Below are 20320 nucleotides of genomic sequence, written 5' to 3' on the forward strand. Positions count from 1 at the left end.
GCTATAGCCTTGTGATGTCTTGCTGGTCTTACAAGGTATCACGGGGCACTGGGAAAAAAAAAATCAGTGATCAAAGCTATTAAGATTAATAAGACATAGCACAGCAGTGGTAGAAAGCAGTCCTGAAGGATGACAAATTCACGTCTTAACTTCCTACTTTCTTTTTGCCTTCTCCTGTAGCCAAACTGTTTATCCCTTAGCAGCGGCTGTAGGATTTTTCCATCTTTTTCTTTTTATTGTTCTTCAACACCGAGGCTCACGTGTTGTGTGCAAATGCATTGACCAGGCAGTAAATAGAGAACGATTATAGTGACTTGACTGCATGGAAATGGAGCCACCTCTGCTCTTAAAGGAAAAACCAAAGAAAGCAGCAGATGGAGAGGATCACCAGGGGTCTATGTGAGGACCGTCTGAGACCACAGTGCAGATGTGCCTTGCCCACCAAGTTGCAGGTAACCAGGTGCTGAGGAGCAAACTCCTATAACTTTGAAGCTGAACGGTCAGTTACAAGTTAGAGTTATGCGCATTCGCTTGTGTGGACTTTGAAAATTCAAAAACCAATTTGTGGTTTCAGCTGAGTGAAGATGCTGCAACCATAACTGAAGGAACTTCAAGAAAAAATCCCGACATGGACTCTTTTGTTCTGAACTTTAAAGCCCTGGTGCTACAAAGATGTGCTGTGGACACGGGTAAACTGTATCCATAATATTAATGTATTTACGTGTGCAGTGGTTCCAAAGGGGGTGAATTTATAGTTACTGAATATAAAGCTGGTGCACTTATTTAGGAAAGTGTAGACATGTCAACCATAACAGATTTAGATTGGATTTTCTTCTATAATTTGCTTGAACATTCCAGTTAATTTTGTGACTTCTCGCATCGCGCTAAGTATCATAGTTAGCTTGTGGTACCGATTTATTTGAATGAATGCAAGAGAGAGGCTGAGGGCCGATGGGAGGGGGAAGCGGGACATCAGGAGTGGGTAGGTGGGCGAGGCCTTCCTCACTCACGCGCCAGCCTCCATTTGACTCAGTCTACCTCTCGCCTAGCGATACCTGTTAGTTCAGCAGACATTATCATCTAAAGATTGTTATGAAGTAACGTTTGACGTTTTTTGAGAGAGAGATCAGAGCTACAGTACATGCGTTTTAGACAGTAGCTGCTGATTGGCAGAGATATCACGGCCACGTGATTTTCTCCCCACACAGGGGACGATCTCCCGTCAGAGCTGAATACAACCTACTTTTCGCTTGGCCAGAATTCATTTTTTTTTATTGATTTTTAAAGCTTGTCCTGTTTCACTACTACTGTGGGCAGAACCGTGGGGGACAGCTAGTTATATATAAATTCATAGTTTGAAATATTTCCATGTTAGTAATTTTACTTGCATTACTTTACTTTTGACAATCTGGCCAACACTCTGAACCAAACTACTGTGAAGGGCACTATAAAAAAAATTAATTTAAATGCATTCAAAATGAGTTCAGGACTAAAACAGGACAGGACTGGTGAGGTGGGGGGAAGAGAAAGGGGGTGACTTTGATGACATTGGGGACTAAGTTTAACCTGCTCCTGTCACCCACTCAAAGATGGACAAGGACCCCAGTATATAAGGCACACTTGCATGGCATTGTGTATTTTGGGCTGAGTGATAACAGAGGCTGGAATTAAGATAAGCTACACTGGTGGTATCTTTACCTTAAAAAGCCTCTAAGAAATTTGCATTAGCAAATATCATTTTTATATCAAAGAGCTTTACTAAAAAGCCAGATTAACCGCTTTGCAAAACATATCTCCAGGCTTTTCAAGAAACTACAAGCACAGACCGTCCTTCATCCCACCACACCCAGCACACAGCAGACATGACAATTACCCAGTTTTGAAATGCGGCCAGTACTGGACACACACTGGCAAGTTGGAACTTATTTTCTTTTATTTCAGATGTTGTTATGATGTCCAAGCTACAGCATACAAGGTCCTCGGCACGTGTAATGCAGCCTTGTGACAAAATGGGTTGATTTTTCAGAGAATAAAAGCAGAAAATAAATCAAGGTTTGCAGTGGGTAGAAATATGTCCACTTCTAAGATATGCCACCTTTAATTCCAATTTCAAAGCTTCTCCTTGTCAGCAAGCCTTCAAACCTACCAATAGTAATGAAATCATCTTGTGATTGATGAATGAGGCTTATCCTTGCAAACTGTTCCCTTTTGCAATTTAATAAACTCCGGGGGAGCAGAGACAGGGTTGGATAACTGAATGAGGAATGCAAAATTTCAAGCCCCCAGTCAAAATAAATAAGTCAGGTCTTTAGACAAAGGAAAGAGGCGAATGAATAGAGATTTATAGTGTGACATCCTCAATTAGCCCCGGTTAGTTCACGCTGAGCGGCAGAATTAAAAGATAAGACGTATTCAGTAAGCCAGAAAGATAACTGCTTCCTGGCTCTGAACAGCATCAACTGAAAAAGCTGGCAACTTCAAATGAAAGTTTGCAGGTTTTTATATTTCCGTTCGGTTTTGGGGGGAGCTATGACACAGGACAGGACTGAATTATCTGAATATTTGGAAATGATCAGATGTCAGGGTTAATCTGAACCTGAACAGTACAGCTTTCTTTTTGGTACGCTCTAACCTGCCTTTCTCCAAGTGCTGTTCTCTAATAAATGTGATGACAGGAGGGTCAGCCTGGGTTGCGCTTGGCTTTTGAAGATTCCAAGTCATTCTGGTCACTGCCTCTCTCTCAGACAGAAGTGTTCTCACATCACAGCATGTACAGATTAGGTTAACCGCTGTTACATTCTGTATTCTATACTAGTTTGACTGGCTCACATCATATATTTAAATCAGCTTTACAGCTACACTTTAAAATACATGTCACACGCTCATGCGCTGTGGGAGTGTGTGTGTGTATGTGTGTGTGTGTGAAGGAGGCTCTTACACAAGAATCAAAACAGGGGACAGATTTGGGTGAGGTACATGTACTAAACTCTTTTCCTCTCTCAGTCCTAGGATGGAGGAAGAGATCTTAGAGGAACAATGACGTTGCTTCCAGATGTACCCGGAAGTCCCACCCCTTCTGGTCACGACATCATATAAGAAACGAAATGCCTTCATTTATGGACGCACCTCTGCCGCAATCACATCAGCCCACAGGAGCAACACACCCTTAAAACAGAGAGTTCTGATTTGTTTTCTTTTGAATTTGTTTTATATGACATTGATGCTGTTAAACGCTGTGCGCCATGAGACCCCCACCCCTTTATGCTTGTCTCGTTTCAGTTCTTCACATACAGCTGTCCAGAACTTCTGCCTATTTCTAAATTGTCAATTCACATTATTAAATTAGCTGTACTCATTAGAATACTCTGGATGAGAATAGGCCATTCAGCCTAGCAAGGTTCACCAGACATATCCACTTAATTTGTCTACAATAACATTAAGTTGAGTCCCTAAAGTCCTACTGTTGTCACACACGTGCGAGTAGGAGGCAGCTAAAGGGCTTGAGTAATTGTGATACCACAACAGAGCAGGGGGCGGTAAGGTGCACTGACTGTCTTTCTCAGTTCCTTGCAGACCCTTTCTGGGAAATCCCGCCAGGTTCTGGCGCCTTCACTGATGTCACGACTGGTCCCAATGACGTCACTTCCAGCGCTGTCAATGACATCACTTCCGGTCTGGATGGCATCACTTGTGTTTCCTCCCACCTTGATGACGTCACTTCCTGTCCTGGGGCCCTTGATAACGTCACTTCCTCTACGGGCCTTTAAAGCTGGCATCTTGCTTCTAGTTAATCAGTTCTGTTTTGGAGTTGTGAACAACTCTGTTTGAAATCTGAACCTTTTGCAGCCAGGACATATTATACGGGTGGCTGCCCCAAACCGTTATGATGTCTGGTGTTCTACCACACTACTAGGTGACTTATTCCGAGTGTCTATGGTTCTCTGTGTGAAGAAAGATTTCTTAATGTTTTTGCGAAATTTACTCTTAACAAATCTTGTTCCTTATAATCTGCTCTCGTCATTATAGCTTGCTTATTGGACAAAATTTAATTATCTTCTCTCAGAAAGTGCTCAGGAAGAGTCATTGGCTCTTTTGCATGAGTAAGTCATGGGAGGTTCAACTCAGCATTACAGGTCCCCTTCCTGAAGTGCTTTAGTTGCCTACAAGGCATTAGCAGTCAGATTTTGCTGTTACTCTTGAAAGCTTGGGCAAGCGCTTTCTTAGCAAATGCCATTCCATTACACAATTAGGTTTTTCTGTTTTTCCTCAAAAGGATTTGGCTCTGAATGGGGTCAAAAGTCACATTTAGTCTGTCATACTGTGCTCAGGTCAGAACTAATCGCAGTTTATATCTCAGGCAATAATCTGGCCAGGTCACAGTACCCGCACATCTTTAATTATGTCTGGTCAGCAATGGTCACTACTGTGTTTGTAGCAGATACTGCACTACTCAGCTGTTCTAGTTAACATCACTGGCTCTTAAATGGATGTTGGCGTGATCTCATACCTGCATCTAATTCCATCATTACCCTAATAATCAAATGAAGCTTCGAGGTACTCAGGTCTGGCCTGTGATTTTTGTCTTTCACAGTAGGGGCAAATCTGGTCAATACCTCTTCACCAAATGTTTCATGATCAGATCTCAGCTTGCTCTCATTTGGCTTGTGAAATTTTTAAAATAAGCTTATCTTAATGACTATGTGGTAACCCATCAAAACAGGCACAGCACAAGCATATGAACTTACAATGTACATTGAGGGCATAATTGTTGACCCTCTTCTGGCCGCGCAGGGCCGGGTGAGTGGCCTCACAGGACACTATGGCTTTGTCATCCTTTCTGTCCACCTGGAAACGGATGGTGTTCGAGATGCTCACAGTCTTGTCATTCTCCTGCTGGCTGGTCACCCCTAGACAAAATGAAGCAGAGAATTATCATTTTAAAACAGCTCTGAATCACTTCTCTATACACATGGGCAAGTGCCAAAAAATATCCACTTTCGCTTGTTGTTGTAGAGTGTATCAAATGTGACCATTGGCACACTTCCACAGCACACTCTGCTGTTAAAGTCACCTAGTTTTTAGTTTTCACATTCCTGCTTCCGAGCGGCACAATGGCGCACTGCTGCCTCGCAGTTAGGAGACCCGGGTTTGCTTCCCAGGTCCTCCCTGCGTAGAGTTTGCATGTTCTCCCCGTGTCTGCTCCGGTTTCCTCCCACAGTCCAAAGACATGCAGGTTAGGTGCATTGGCGATTGTAAATTGTCCCTAGTGTGTGCTTGGTGTGTGTGGGTGTGTGTGTGCACCCTGCCCTGGGTATGTTTCCTGCCTTGTGCCCTGTGTTGATTGGGATTGGCTCCAGCAGACCCCCGTAACCCTGTAGTTAGGATATAGCGGTTGGATGATGGATGGATGGATGGATGGATGGATGGATGGATGGATGGACATTCCTGCTTCCCGTGTACTGACTGATTTGCTACAACCTGATTAATGAAGTTTAACTACGTGTTATATCCAAAGACCAGAGAAGAAATAGAGATAGAGGTTCTCAACTGAGAAGGTGAGGCAACCGCAATATTTATTAATAAACAGGTTCTTCGTGGTTTCCAGAACCATTTCTTTATTTTAGCACATTCTTTTGACAAGTATAAATCAGTAGTTGACTTTTTTTAATATATTAAGTGTTGAAATGGCAAACGTTTTGAGAAAGGGGGGCTGTGTTGCACCATGCTTCAACCTGGCAATGCATGATGGGAGAGTGACATCAACCTGATACATTGATGGCCCTGTCTCACAATGCTGCCATCCTGAGCAGTACTCAGTTTACATTAAGCCTTTGTTCATTCAGTATTCCTCAGTTTCTAGAGGAGACCTTTGAAGCAAGATGCATACACATTACACAACGTCCACATCTGAACATCTGCAAGCAGACTCCACAATCCATCACTTGGAATAACGGGGCTACAATGAGCCTACTTCATTGTGTGTTGTATGATCCTTAACTAAAATGACTACATTGTAGGCAAATGCTCTGTGTTTCCTCTACTGACTGGCTTTCCTTGTGGGCCTTATGTGGTCTCCAAGTCTACCTGGCTTCTCCAGTAAGTGCTCTGCATGTCCTCATCTAAATTCAATTCAATTCAATTCAATTCATTTTTGTATAGGGCTCTTCACTGAGTACAAGTACAGAGCAATGAAACAAGTTTTAGAAATTAGAAATTACTAATGACAAAATGAATACACATAAAGACATAAAGATTTGTTTAAACAGAAAATGAAGTAAAGTAGCTCAAAACTGATAAAACATACCCTAAGAATATCTTAACCTACACAGTTGTTATTGTGTGGAAGTCAGTGAGTATCCAAGCTTTTACACACCCCCATATTAATAATGTGTATGCATCCAATGTGCAGCTATGTTTAAATTTAATCTTCCAATAATCCACAAATTTGTCCACATACATATCAGAAACTTTGTCAATAGCAATCCGTTCAACCTCTTTAATCAGTTTAAATGTCTACAGTTTTAATTAACTTTGACATGACACATACTTCAGAAATACAAGAAAACAATCATTTAAAGAAAACACCTAATCACAGATAAAAAAAAATAAATTCTTCAGAGAGGAACAGAGTATTGGGCTACCTAACAAGCAACTCTCCCACTAAATTTATTAATATACAGTGTATACACACACACACACACACACACACACACACACACACACATACATACAGTATATTAGTACCCTCTATAATGTGTTAAAAAAGTACTTCAAAGAGCCTGCAGAATTCTGGAAAAGCTCTTGTGGACAGACAACGATAAACCTGTAGAAGAGTGATGTCAGGAGCAAAGTGTGGAGATGAAAAAGTACTGCCCAAGATCCAAAGCATACCAGATCATCTGTTAAACATGGTGGTGGGGGTGTTATGGCTGTTGGGTATCTATGGCTGCCACAGGTCCTGGAATACTTATCTTCATTGATGATGGAACTGCTGACAGCCTGAATGAGGCTCACAGAAACATTTTATCTGCTCAAGGTCTAGTAAATACCTCCAAACTCTTTGGACGGCACTTCATTTTAGAACAAGACAAGACTCCAAACATACTGCTAAGGCAACACAGGGGTTTTTCAAAGCTAAAAAATGGAAAATTCTTGAATGGCCAAATCAGTCACCCGATTTAAATCTAATTGTGCATGCTGTCCATATGCTAAAGAAAAAAACTTAAGGGGACAAGCCCTTGAAACAAGCAGAAGCTGAAGATGGTTGCATTAGAGGATTGGCAGAACATCACCAGAGAAGAGCCTCAGCAACTAGGCCGTTGTCTCTGCATCGCTGACTTCAAGTAGTCATTGCCTGCAAGCGATATGCGACAAAGACCTAAATATGACTGCTTTAATAGACCTGCCACTGCAGTGTCCAAACCATCATGGTGCCCTGAAATGGGGGGACCGTGTAGAAAAAGTGTTGCCATTACTACATGCTGTGACCGAAATGTATGTAAACCCCCTTAAATAAAAGGCTGCAATGTTCACTTTGATCATGTCTGAATTGTTTGATTTGTAATTTTAAACTATGGAGCAGAGGGGGAAATCAAGGAAAAGTGGGTCTTTGTCCCAAACATTGTCGAAAGCACTTTATGTATATATACTGTGCATATATATATATATATATATATATATATATATATATATATATATAAAATTATATATATACTCACTGTTTTTGTTCATTATTTTAACATAAATGAAGATTAGCCCATATTTTAAGAGAGATTTACACTTAAATACAGTTATTTCTAACAAACTTGTCCTTGCCACTGTATCTTGTTCAGTGGATGTTATCTTTTACATGGCTAACTGGGTGATCCAGATGATGCTGTTTTTCTCCTTCACTATACACGGCTTCCCTAGTGGACAGTGTGCATTTGTCAGTTTAAAAGTGTACCCAGATAGCAGAAGAAGTTTAGTTATGAGAATTGTTTTTAGATAGATAGATAGATAGATAGATAGATAGATAGATAGATAGATAGATAGATAGATAGATAGAAAATGAAACGCATTATAATAGATAGATAGATAGATAGACAGACAGACAGACAGACAGACAGACAGACAGACAGACAGACAGACAGACAGACAGACAGACAGACAGATAGATAGATAGATAGATAGATAGATAGATAGATAGATAGAAAATGAAACGCATTATAATAGATAGATAGATGGATGTATTGGCAGTCCCAGTCCCAGTAAGGCATTATACAGATGTATTGTCATTGGTATAATGAGCCCCCATAGCGTTTCTTGACACATTTCTGGTGAAGGTACTCAGTGTTAGTGTTTTAGAGACAGGACGTGCAGCATTGTTCACAATGGCACTCAGTTTTGTTTAATTTCTCTCCTTCACCACGACTTCCGGAGGTCCAAAGTGTGTCCCATACCTGGGATTGCCATTTTAATTAGCGTGTTGATTCGGTGGGTCTCTCTTGAAGTGATATCACCAGCCCAGTATGCCACAGTATAGAAAATGGCATTGGCCATTACAGAGTTATAGAACATGTGAAGGATCTCACTTCCCACATTAAAGGAACACAGTCTCCAAGGTATTAGAGCCTACTCTGCCCTTTCCTATACAGTATATGTGTATTATTTCCATAATTTCCAGCTTTTCAGATAGCAATGGTCATTTCACTGCCCTTATTTAGCCGGGTAACTGGCTAATCTACCTAGATAATTCACAGCTTGTTGGGAGTTTATTTAGAACACGCTCATCATAAGACAGAATTTTTGTTTTTACAACATGACTAACAGCCTTTTAGAGTGCTGGTGCTGTGTATTTCACAGCCAACACATCTATGCCAGAAAATGCTGTGAATTCTGCAGTTTAAATTGTTGGTATGTATTTTACAAGGCAATTCTTAAAACCTAAAAGTTGTTGCATATTCTGGTCAGTGAAGAGGACATTGCATTTTGAGCACAGACGTCTTTTCAATACAATGTAGTATGTCAAGAGTTAGCAAACATCGTGCAGAATGTTGCTGTGCGCAGTCCGACACTCTGAATGGCAGCCTAGAATGCGCTCCAAATCCTGCAGAGAGAATCACCCTATTTTAACTTTTTTATTTTCCATACGTTACTTTCAACATGTTTCATATTTGGAGGAGTATTACTTTCATGACAAAATCAAATCCACTTTTCAGCAGGAACTTATTATTAGAACATATTTAAAGGAGTTTTGCAAAGATGCATGTCTATGTCTCTGTGTCCATGGCAAAAATTTGGCAAACACCATCTCTTGAGAAATAACGTGCGGATTCTTATAAAACGTTACGGAGGGCTTACACTTTTCACTCTGAAGAGGTGATTAGGTATTGGGTGAATGATAAATGTTGTGCTTTTAGCTTTTAAAGTTAAAAATTTTTGATAACTGTTCAACAGCCAAGCCAATGGTCAGAAGTTTGCCACACACATTTCAGACTTTGTAAACAAAAGCTTTAGTGCATTTTGAGTTTTTAAAGTTCAGAACGTTCAAACACAGCAGTGGCATTGCATCTTGCGCGCAATGTGGTGAATTCACTCTAGATGCTGTACACATGCTGTTAAGTATTGAGAAAGTTCTGGGCTGGCCACATCACATTTTTTAATAGCTGGTTATGCCTTGTCCTTGGAGTCTCTCATCTTCTGTTTTATTGTGCCAGCATGCAGGAGAATAATGAGATCCTGTAAAGAGGAGATTGAAATAAACTCTGCTGAAGTCTGGCGTAAAGGAAGTGTCAGTTATCAGTACACGACCCGGCACCATTGTGATTTTTGTGCCTGACAGTCTTCTGGTTTCAATTTACCTCATCTCATTATGAAAACTGACCACTATGGAGCTACTGAGTCTTGCTAGTGAGGCTCTGAACTTCTTGTCACCTCTCCGCTGCTCACAACAAGCATAAGGCCGGCATGCTCACTCCTGTGTGACTACCATGAGCAGAAAGTGGCAATAAATGACTTTTAAAAGTGCCACTGCTCAGTGAACTTGCACAACAGAAATGAACGGTGCCTTCTGAGAGCAGGCGTATCTGATCAGCAGCCCCCTGGGGTGACCTTGAGGCTCAGCAGCTGGTCAGAAGCAAAATGGGAAGGCACAGCAGCTTTATTGGATTTTCTCGTTTATTACTATTTTTTTTTTTTTTTACTTTACAGGTGTAGCTTGCTGGCAAGTCATCCATCCAGAAATCTGATTCCTCTCAAGTGTAGCTCCTGTTTCTTATTCAATTTTACTGGCCTGGCATCTGAGGTGGATTGAAAACACTGACCCCTCCAGTCTTGAAGCAATAGTATGGAATATTGATGGAGAACATTTTAATGCATTTGGTTTTCTTCGGTGGCCACAAAATAACAGCATAAGTCACTTTTATTCTTCTGGATGTTGAAATGTATAAATGAATTGTACTACAAGGGTAGATTTTGCTCACAGATCCCCTGATCAAATCTCATATGTCAAGAGGAAAGCTACTGTCAGCACCGCTGGCATGTGCACGTAAAAGCGCGTGATATCCAAACCCCAAGAAGGACTGATTAATCCTACCGCTATCATGGGCAAGCAGTTGTGCCAGGTAAATGCATCAACTTAAACTTTGGATTCTTTGCGGTTTCTCTCTAAAGAAAGCAAAAGACTTACATATACATAACAAAGAAGAGCAGAAATAAACACTAAAAGGCATTCTCTGCCAGCAAAAAGCTGCTCTGAGTTTCAGCCAGTTGTGCTGGCAGATCTTGAAATGTGCCACAGATATTGATACAGAACTCCTGCTTCTCCGAGCCCTAAATCATGGCTCCATTCTAATAAGATAAAGGCATGCATTGCACACCACACAAGTGTCAAAAAATGTGCAGTGTTTTATAAAATCCATAGCAGCAAGGAAAATTACCCAGTCAATATGCAATTATACAGCAGGATTTAATAATGTTGCCATTTTATGGAGACAACATGGCTCCCTGTACTGCTGTTAAAACGAAATGCGTACCAAAGAATCCTGGAGCTGCAGCAAGCCACTTCCTTCCCTTCCATTTATGCCATTTGTATGGGATCTCCTGTTCTGGAAGGGGAGTGTATGAAATTTACTTTCACATATCCATTTGTGTATTACATATACAACTTGAGTATATTATAGCAAACACTCGCTATTGCAACATAAAGTAAATATTTAAGTGGGATATCAATGCATTTCATATCCACGAATGTCTATGAAATCTACACAAAATGCAGGCTTCCATCTAATTTCATCTCTGTTGCTTTCAAAGTATTTGATCCGTTTTTAAATTTAAACTTCATCAAAATTAAGGGAAATTGAGGTCTGAAATATGGCAGAAGAATAAAAGACATCAGACACAGGGCAGACATCGGTTCCGTACAGTGGTGACGTCAGGGGGCCCCTGATCCTCGAGTGGCCCCACCCCACACAACCTGTTTGGTTCTGAGTGGGGTGCAGGTAGGAGCAGAACTACTATGAAACTAATGAAGCTTAAACTTCAGGGACAATAATCCTGGAGAAGCCTCAGAAATGACTTTAGTCCACATTACTTAAACATTTTAATATTAATAATGTAGTGTAATTCAAAACAAAACAACAGTTAAAATAAAAATGAAAGGGTTATTATAGTATTACTAAACAAAGAGCCCATTTTCGACAACATAAGATGAAACGGGCACGAGTGGAATAGTAAGTAATAAGTATAACCACCACAAACCTGATATAGGTGTATTGAATGAATGCGTAATTAGGCCTGGAGCTGTAGTCGAAATCGCCTTTCAGGCCTCTAGAGCTTTAATCGAAGTTGCCTTTCTCTTTGAATTTCCGCAGCCGTAAATCTGCCGCCTGCAGCGATGATGGTCGAAGTCGCCTTTCTTTTTGAATTTTCGCGGCCGTAAATCCGCCGCCTGCCGCGATGTTGGTCTCGTAAGGTTTTTCGGGCAGCTGCGCAGAAGGCGATTGCGCATTCGGCTTCGGACGGATGTGTGTGAGTGAGTGAAGAGACTGGCAAATTATATATAAGATGTAGGATAGCCATAAATGAAAAAGAACATTCAAATTAAGGATGCTTCATTCTAAATGTATTTAACATAAAATAATTCTAAATAATTTAAAACACTATTCTATGACAGAAACTAACATTTTTTGTTAAAATTATTTATCTAGCACTAGCTGTAATCAGAACAATGAAAGTATATTCTGTTGCAAGCAGTTAGCGTAATGCACAACATTTCAGGAACTTTTTATTTACATGAATCTACTATATAATAAAACACTAAGATCTGTGTGTTCAATCTTTCTGAGCACTCTGATTTGTCAGTGTGACTTTGGTGACGCGATGAAAGAAGAAGTGCGAATGTGAGATGCACGAGGAGGAGTAAATTCATGTGAAGTATGCTGGGAGAGTCGTCTATAAAGATAACAAGTAGGAAACTGGACAAAAATAATGACAAGAGTCTGAGTAGAAGGCTTCATGGGAATGCACTCAAGAAAGGGTACGCCGGTTAGGAGATGTTCACACACATGCGAATAGAGAGGAAATGTGGTAAAGGTACACATAGAACAAGTGATAGCAAATTATTTTAATTATTTTATTACTTGTCTTCAACAGGTATTGTTAGTACTCTAATACAACCTTAAACTATACTAAACATGTCATACTATTACAATAAATAATAGCAATTTACCTCTGTCCAATTAAAATGCAGAAAATGATTGGAAAGGTAATACAAATATCTTCTTCTGTAGATACAAACCGTAGATGATGTGTCAAAACAAAAAATGGGAGTCGTTCAGAAGGCAATCACATTGCTAATATGAATCACACTAGCATTGTAATTGACTTTTCAAACACTTGTGATAGCGATCTAGACAAGAAGTGTAGGACACAATGTTTTAATTACCCCTATACAAAAATAACTGGTATATAAAGAAAAGAAAGGTAAGTAATAAAGGTGAATGGTGTTAGATTAGCCAATGCCTACTGTTTTCATGAACAGTGGTTACCCAGACCTTGTAACTGGTTGTAACAGGGCTCCAAAAATGAAGGTCCACCACTGGGTGCAAGTCTATCATTTGGGCTGACCCATACAAATGAGATTACTCAAACCAGATTAGAGTAACCAAATATTCATTTTAACTATAAAAGTTTGTGCGGATTCGAGCATGAAAATTTACCACCCCCAAAAAACAAAAGCAAAATGCATACACGCATACACCAAAAAAACCAGATTTATAAATCCTGGAATACACATATTTCTAAGCAATTGATCCTGCATAAATAATACTCACCTCTTCAATGTGCAAATGTGAATGCTGCCCTGAAACTTCCATATATGGGACATGATAATCAGCTTCATACATATTCAGTCATGATGCTGCAGAACTTCATTGGCTGGAAGAGCAATCTCTCACCCCCCCCCCCCCCCCCCCCAAACACCAAAGGCATTCACTAGTATTTGGCTGTGCTCTGCAACTGAAAGCGCAAGATCAGGCTCTGCATTACAGCGTCTCTCCTCTGCATTCTGTGGGTCAGGGAGAGGCATAAGGTGCCAGCATCTCAATAGGCAGCACTATCACCCAACACATGTAATGACATGACTCCTGTCACAATGTATAGTACAGGCCATATGAAACACTGATGGTTAAGCCAGTTACCTTACCAATAAATCAGCTATCATGCACAGTACATCATCATGTCTGTCAAAGCTACTTTGCCTCAAAATAAATGAATTGAGGGTTGACCTAGGTCACTGAGCCATGATGTTAGTCACAAATGATTTCTTTGTTAATGGAATGTTACTATTAACAAAAACAGCTTTATTCTTGCTAGGTGCCATTATTGTAATATGAGTGCAGTAAATTGTATTAGGATAATCGGACACAGTCCAGATGTTTCCCATCCAAACTAATGGAGTTTGAGAGGATTTGAAAGAAGGACCGGGGATACACTACCTGAATCCAGGTGGCAAAGCTTGTAGAGGCTTACCCAAGAAGACCTGAAGCTGTAATCGTTGTAATCTATCTATCTATCTATCTATCTATCTATCTATCTATCTATCTATCTATCTATCTATCTATCTATCTATCTATCTATCTATCTATCTATCTATCTATCTATCTATCTATCTATCTATCTATCTATCTATCTATCTATCTATCTATCTATCTATCTATCTATCTATCTATCTATCTATCTATCTATCTATCCTGTCTAATATTGTGTAGGTCCCTATTGTGCTGCCAAACCAGCTCTGACCTGTTGAGGTATGGACTCCACAAGATCTCTAAAGGTATCCTGTGATGTCTGGCATCAAGACATAAGCAGCCGATCCTTTGCGTTCTGTAAGCTGAATGGTGGGGACTCCATGGATTGGACTTCTTTTCTAGCAGATCCCACAGTTGCTCAATCTAAATGAGATCTTGGGAATTTGGAGGCCAAGTCAACGCCTTGTACTCTTTGACATGTTCCTCAAACCATTCCTGAACAATTTTTGCAGTGTGGCAAGTTTCTTCCAACGTGTGGCAGTCAGAAAGCCAAATAAATATTACCTATAGATGTGACTGTTGGTTCAAAAGAAATAAAGTGAATAGTGGTAGGGCAGGAGTCCCTTGCTTGAAATTGAATCCTGCTGTCCGCCCTCTCCCCAGAGAATCAGAAGTTTCACATATTATAGAAGTAAAACATTATGTCTCCTGACATGCTCCAAAGCCTTTGTTATAAAAAAAAAAAAAAACAACCCGAGAGGTTGATGGCACCTTCTCCGACTGCAAAAGAAAGAGCGAGAGATTCCTTAACGTGTCTGGGTGAGTTAACCCGTGATTTATTATTGTAATAATTTGCCCTCATTCTGCTCAATAAATGGGTGACTGGGCTGGAGGTGTGTATTCTTGCACAAGTCTGGTGGGACTCGATTTAATACTTGTCTGTATGATGTAATTTTAGTGCAGGGAATGAATTTTCTGCTGTGGGTGAGTGGGATGAAATCTGTACATGTGAGGGGGGGACAGTATTAGAAAACAGCTCTCTAACCTTCAGATCTGGAGCAGGCAGAAGCTGGAGTGGGTGACACTTTGAGCATTCAGATGCTAGCAGAACTAACAGCGTAGTGCGCAGGCAGGGTCAAGGTTGGTTCTGTGTGGGAGTCGTATGAACAGATCACTCCTCTGTAGGGTTACCATATCTCTTGAGACAAGAACGTAATAAAAAAAGACTGCCCATGGTGACGGGACATGAAGTTTGTCATCATGTCAGAGCATGAAGCGGGGAGAGTGGTGTCCCCCTTGGAGTTTCTCCCTGTGTAATTAATTAATGTAATTATAGTACTTCCATAATGTGCATGGTGCACTATTTGAGAACCACTCATCCATGGCAGCACTGTTGCAGGTTTCTCTAATGTTTGTTAAGAATTCTACAGTAGGTAAAACTTAAAAAAAGGGGAATGAATTGAAAAAAGTAAACCTGATTCGGAATGATGGGCTGCAGTGTGAAGAACCCGGACAAACTGACCGGCCCAAACTGTATCTAAAAAGAGGATATTTCAAGGGAAACCGGCACTTATGGCAACCCTGAGTCTGTATGGCTAATCACTTATTCTCAGTTACTTCTGGGGCCTTTTTCCACATTTCTCTGCACCCCCTTGAATTTACAGCTTTGACTATCAATCAATACAAACCTATTGATCCCATTTTGACTGTTGAGAAGAAAGTCATCATCAAGCTTGTTGCAGTATGTTATATGTTTGGAATTCCTGTATGGCTGGTGGTGAACTTTGTCCTATCCAGATATGATTACTGTCTTGCACCAGTTTCTTACTAAGTTGGGTTCAATTTCAAATAGTATACAATGGGCACAGAAAATGAATGAATGCAAAAATGGAGAATGTGGTTCATCTTATTATTGATGCTATCCTACAGACCTGTGTTACTGTGCTTAAATATAAAAATACTTCACTTCGCTTGGATTTAACAACGGGGAACAGAATTTCAAGCTTGGTTTTAGAAGAAAATAGCAAAATCCTGCTGGTCTAATTGCAGGTCACGAAGCAATGGGCAGCAGGCGATAAACAAGTAAATCCTATAAGTATAGCAAAGCCGGGCAGCAGTCACCTCCAGCCCTGGTGCAAAGATGGTGTTAAATGCATTTTTAGATAACGGCACCTTCTCCTCACGTCAGCAGATGGGAGAGAGGTTGAAGGGTACAGCATGTGCCCTGTAATTGGGTCGACACACTTTCAATGTCTGGTTCCTGCTTTGCACTCAGCGTTACCGGGACAGACCTTGGTCCCCTATGACGTTGAGCTCAATTAGTGGATTTGAAAATTAAAGAATGGATGGATAGATAAATAAATCCAGGGCTTCCATATGCATGCTATCTAAGGACAGGCACAGACGGGCAAGTCAAGGTGAGTCAATCTTGAGGCACAAAGAATGCACAGCCAGGGCCGGACAAGCTGCTGACACCAGCTGGAAGCAGGTGAGGAGAATACTTAAAGGGCAGCCATTGTTATTTCACAGCCTTTCATTTCTGGGACCGGAGATTAGCTCACGTTGAACATTTATGAAATTCATGTCAAGTGAGCTTTTATACTATTTGACTTTTTTATATCCTTCAGGGGAGCTATATTTATTAGTATACATTTTAAAGCTTTTGATAAAGGTATTCAACAAAACTTGAGTTTTGGGTATATTTTTTATTAAAAGGTTAATGTCTGATGGCGTACTTAAAAGGGAACATTTCAATTAAAGATGGATTTATTCCTAAATGAGGAGACATAAAAATTGGATATAAAATTTATAGCTTTAGCATATGAATTCAAATGAATGTAAAATAGTGTCTGTCTGAAATTAATTTCACGTGGATTTATGTGCATGTTATCATTTGTGATAGCATGCGCCACGTTTCAGTTTTAATGTGGTAAAATGAAAGTAAATGCCATCAAAATGTGCCTGTGTACTTTTCATTACGGTGTACTCTGTAGTGATATCTAGTAAACGCTTAAATACAAGGGATACAGTCGGAGTGCTTAACCACCCCTTTCATCTTTTTTCCATTTACTGATTTAACCCTTCTTATGTGGAGAGGCTTCGGCACTTCAGGATCACCAATGTCAGAAGTCTCATGGTTTTATAACAAAACAACACATAGAGGCAATTTGGGGTGTTACTGTTACTTCATAAATTAACAGTTTGGCAGTTATGTTTTTTGGAAATGTAATGAGATGTATTTGGTCCAAGTCACAAGGGACATATCATACAGTGGATTTCAGTTTTTGATTTTTAATGCATCTGCAAACCTTTCCGAAGACATATTTTCACTTTGTCATTACTGGTTATTGAGGGTAGATTGATGGGCAGAAACAGTAAATGTATCCATTTAAAATTAAATCAATGCAATAAAGTGTGCAGAAAGTGAGGGGGTCAGAATACTCTCTGAATCCACTGCATATGCACTTTGGACTTCTAACCGGTTGAGAATCTCTGAAAAAAGAAAACTGAAGAGAGAACTGAAGTAACCATGACAAGCAGTGATAAAGGACTTCAGCATGTAGAATGGAAAGGCTGTGGGTCAGTGACATTGTAAGTGGTAGGGTGACGCCTTAACCTCAGCTTGGATGTGGGATTCAACATTCAGGTTATTTTTTTAAAGGTAACACAAACACCGGTCATAGAGGACGATGGGATGATAAGACAAGAGAAAATGTCCTGCTCCAAGTTGCGATGGAGAACTTGAGAAACAATTAGAACAGAGGTTCCCAAGCTGTGTTGGTTCTGAGGTTTTTCACGACCCCAGCTGTTTGAAATATTGACATTCACCTCCTTTTTTGATTTTTAAATATTTTCTCACAACTCCATTAGCATATCAGGTGACGCCCAGGTTGGAAAATGGTGAATTAGAATATTAGGAACATTGCGAAGGGAACAGGCCATTCAGCCCAACAAGCTCGTCCATCCCATCCACCTAGATTGTCCAACATAACATCATGTCCAGATCTGAAGGGTCTCTAAAGCCTGTTTTCTATCACACCACTTGGTAATTTATTTCATATCTCTTTGGTTTTTTGCATGAAAAAAAAACTCACTGACATTTGTATGAAATTTGCCCTTAACAATTTTCCAACCATATATATATTCATGTTCTCGTAGAATTAATTTTAAAGTAACAACTGGGATGAATGGTACTTATTCCTTACATAATTTTACACTCTCAAATCATGTTACCTGTTAATCTTCACTGTCTTAAACTGAAAAGTTGAATTTCTTCAGTCTCTCCTCTTAGCTTACACCTGTTAATCTCAGAATCAGACACGCCACTCTTCTCTGGACTTTCTCTAGTGCTGTTCAGTCTTTTTTTGTAATATGCCAACCAAAACTGAACATGGTACTCCGGGTGAGGCCTTGTTACTGTATTATATATGAGGGACATTCAAAAAATTTCTGCACTTTTATATTTTTGTTGGAAACGGTGAAGGTGGGAGGAGTAGTAATTGGTCGTGTCTGAGAGTGTCATGTGACTAGTTCTGTCTGGCAATCTGGTTGTCCTTGCAGTTTAGTATAAGATGTAATTTGTTTTTGAAATTCTTAATAAATGGAGTTAAAAAAGTGTGGAAACTTTTTGAACGTCCCTCGTAATTGAAGTATAACCTCCCTATAGACTTGTACTCCACACATTGTGATATATAACACAAGACCCTATGAGCTTTCTTGATTGCTTCTGTACACTGTCTGGACTGGAAATTCATTTCAGACTGTGATGAGTCCACTACGACTCCTAGATCCTTCTCATAAGGTGTACTTTCTAGTTTTAGACCTCATGTTGTGTACTCCAATCTAACATTTTTACTTCCTACATGTAAAACTTTACATTTACTTACATTAAATCTCATCCGTCCCACATCTGCTCAAGTCAGTATGCCATCCAAGTCCCTGTACAACGGTTTAATTGATTCCACCTTGTTTGGCATCAACTACAGACTTAACCAACTTATTCGATTGTATTCATGTCCAGATTATTAAAGACAGCAGGGACACCACCTTAAGTGTCACCTAATTTAAAAAGAAAATCTGACATGTTAGAATTTAGCTGAAGAAGACTGTTTTCATCCAAAAACTGAAGCAGGTATATGTAAAAATGTTTTTCATGTATAGCTTGTTGTCACCAAAGTATGAGTGGAACATGATGATATAAAGACAAATTAGGCAGTGGAAGAAAGTGCATATTCAGGAAACAAACACACTCCTCTGGCATGTTTGATGAAGCTAATTCTGTGTAAATGCTGCAGTATTTGGAATTGAGTTTTTATGAGGACTTTCTGCATAGTATAGTAAGAAGAGACCACATGTTGAACACAGTAATCTACAAAACTAATCATTAACTTAATTCCAGGAAATGCCAGTATGACATAGTGTGTCACCAGCGATTTCTTAGCTTGGCAGCTACCGATGTTTAGCCACACTGCACCACCATACTGTCTTCTTAATAGCAGTTTCTGTGCTCAGTCTGAATAGCTTGGCTTCTGGCTGAACTTGTCCTTTATTCAATGCAAGCCGTTACTCTGAGATCTTTCACTGTGAGTGCCAGTTCATTTTCTTTCACTAATAGCTTCTTGTGCCATCTTCCGATGAATTGTGTCTATGAACAGAATGTTTCAACTCAACTGTTCTCCTCAGGTGGTTACACAAAATCCATTTGTCACTCTGGTTACAGGGCATCATGGCCCAACTTGACGTCACCACTTCACTAAGCTGATTGTTCAATCCCTCCATGCTAGGTTGAAAGATGAAAACTGTAAATTGAGAATCATCCATCCATCCATAGTTAGCAGAAAAACTAAAAGGGCTCGACCCCCAGAAAAGTAATAATGAGAGAAGTTCCATGCACAAGATATTTTTGAAGTTTCCCTAATGGTACTGTAAAGTGCGACGCCTTTACCAGGTCTTTACAGGAGCCAATCAATTACTAATTTAACAAATATAAAAAAGAAACCCAGTCTCTAGTGTGGACAAAAAGATAAAGAAATAACTAAAGCATAATACCCACATTAAAAATAAAGGTGAAAGAAAACTAAAGAATGGAAAAACAAATATCCGCGCAACCCCGTGCAGCCAAGAAAAACAGAGCAAATCTCGTTGTCACTGCTGAAATTAAAGAAGCAGACAAGCAATTCAGTGACTTCACAGAAGCCACAGCAAAGAAAGCACAGACTTCATCCAGCAACAGGAGCGCCAGACATAAATTGTGTTCTAATGATTGCATGCTCGTTTTTCTCAGCGGTGCGTCTGTCATCTAATGGATGCAT

The 20320-nt window shown here is 40.0% G+C and overlaps 1 protein-coding gene across 3 annotated transcripts in view; it reads right to left on the reverse strand.

Annotated features, from left to right (window-relative positions):
• cadm4 (cell adhesion molecule 4) overlaps positions 1 to 20320 on the reverse strand; it is a 794942-nt gene that overhangs the window by 150368 nt on the left and 624254 nt on the right. For all 3 annotated transcript variants that reach the window (XM_028822885.2, XM_028822886.2, XM_051920761.1), the window contains exon 5: positions 4746 to 4907. In XM_028822885.2, coding sequence (XP_028678718.1) covers positions 4746 to 4907 — 162 coding nt within the window. The remainder of the gene's footprint in view (positions 1 to 4745; positions 4908 to 20320) is intronic.

The sequence above is a fragment of the Erpetoichthys calabaricus genome, chromosome 17, assembly GCF_900747795.2.
Source record: "Erpetoichthys calabaricus chromosome 17, fErpCal1.3, whole genome shotgun sequence".
NCBI classification, from domain to species: domain Eukaryota; kingdom Metazoa; phylum Chordata; class Cladistia; order Polypteriformes; family Polypteridae; genus Erpetoichthys; species Erpetoichthys calabaricus.